The following is a 1,549-nucleotide window of genomic DNA, read 5'->3' as shown; positions in this document are numbered from 1 at the left end:
ACATTCAAAACTATTTGTCACAAAATATCAGTTCTTGATATTTTCACCATTCAGAAAAGGCCTGAATAACAAGCAATAGCTTTATAGTAAATTTTGTGAACTGGATCTATTAAGATACAAATAAAGACTCTGTATTCTATGGTTAATCAATAAAGACAATTTATTAGTCATAGTATATGTCAGCACTGACAAAGAAAAAAATTATATATCTTTTATCAAAATGAAAATCCCTGAAGGAGTTCTCACCTGAAGCCATAATACCAGTGGACAATTACTGTAGTTTTCTTGAGGAGATTCAGCATAATACAACCACCAGAACATGTAGGCATCTGTTCTAACATTCACGTAACCCCAGGCATTCTTACCAGTGTAGCTCTGTATTCCTAACAATGTCAAAAAGAAAATTGTAAAGTTATTTAATTCTTTAACTGTTTCTCTAATGAAAATCATAAGACATGCAAATATGTGGTGTACGTTCCCAAGAAAAATGTAAAACCAAATATGAATATAAAAAATTATAGCATTTCTTTGCTCTAACACAGTACGTGGAAAGAGTGCCATCCACCCAAAAATTGTAGAATTGCCTGGATAAAAAAGATTCTGAAAAGGATCACACAAATGCTTGTCAAAGCCATGCCCCAATTTTTCTAATACGCCCCTTAAAATAAAAATACATGTGGAGAACATTATATTCTGATAAAAGTAGCCTTTATACAAGACATTTGTAAAGTTTATCCCCAAGAAGATTGTACATCTAATTAATGAAGTATATTAATTACTTTGATGATTTTTTTTTTTTAAATTGAGTGGGGGTGCCATATGGAACTCTTACCCAATTTTTTTGTAGAATGTATCTGATAGTTGGTAAAGGATTTTTCTGGCGTCTGGTAAAATAAGAATTTAAAGATAATTCATTTTACGTCTCTTAATTGGATCCTATTTGTTAATCACTATTTAACTTACACATAAACGTAAATCTTAGAAGAATAACGAGTAAACTATAACCTATATTTAGTCTCTAGGAAACAGATGGGTTCTTGTTAGCAGCCACATGTTGTTTTTCTTAAAGAGAGAAAGAGAACTCCTGGGAAATATTTCAAGTCAAACACGAGGCAGATACCTCAGATGTTTGTTATGAATTTCGCGCAAAGTTCCACTAGGGCTATCTGCGCCAGCCGTCCCTAATTTAGCAGCAAAATGCTAGATTGAAGGCAGCTAGTCATCACCACCCACTGCCAACTCTTGTGCTACTCTTTTACTGACGAATAGAGGGATTGACCGTCACATCATAACACCCACCACGTCTGAAAGGGCGAGCATGTTTGGTGGAACGGGGATTCTATGATATTCCTAAAGGAAATTAGAATCAAGGCTTAGAGGAATTGACGATATTCCTAAAGGAAATTAGAATCAAGGCTCAGAGGAATTGACGATATTCCTAAAGGAAATTAGAATCAAGGCTTAGAGGAATTGACGATATTCCTAAAGGAAATTCGAATCAAGGCTTAGAGGAATTGACGATATTCCTAAAGGAAATTAGAATCAAGGC

At 34.2% G+C, this 1,549-nt stretch overlaps 1 protein-coding gene across 1 annotated transcript in view; it reads right to left on the bottom strand.

Annotated features, from left to right (window-relative positions):
• Positions 1 to 246: 246 nt before the first annotated feature.
• The window catches only part of LOC106473949 (kinesin-like protein KIF11), a gene marked incomplete at its 3' end in the record, with an annotated part of 30,354 nt that continues 29,051 nt past the window's right edge, over positions 247 to 1,549 (bottom strand). The window contains exons 11-12 of the mRNA XM_013934638.2: positions 833 to 884; positions 247 to 383 (exon numbers count right to left, since the gene is read on the bottom strand). Of these exons, the coding sequence (XP_013790092.1) occupies positions 247 to 383; positions 833 to 884 (189 nt within the window). The remainder of the gene's footprint in view (positions 384 to 832; positions 885 to 1,549) is intronic.

This window comes from Limulus polyphemus, unplaced genomic scaffold (assembly GCF_000517525.1).
Source record: "Limulus polyphemus unplaced genomic scaffold, Limulus_polyphemus-2.1.2 Scaffold6665, whole genome shotgun sequence".
NCBI lineage: Eukaryota > Metazoa > Arthropoda > Merostomata > Xiphosura > Limulidae > Limulus > Limulus polyphemus.
Note: the sequence above shows the minus strand (reverse complement) of the source record. Positions and strands in the feature narration are given on the sequence as shown.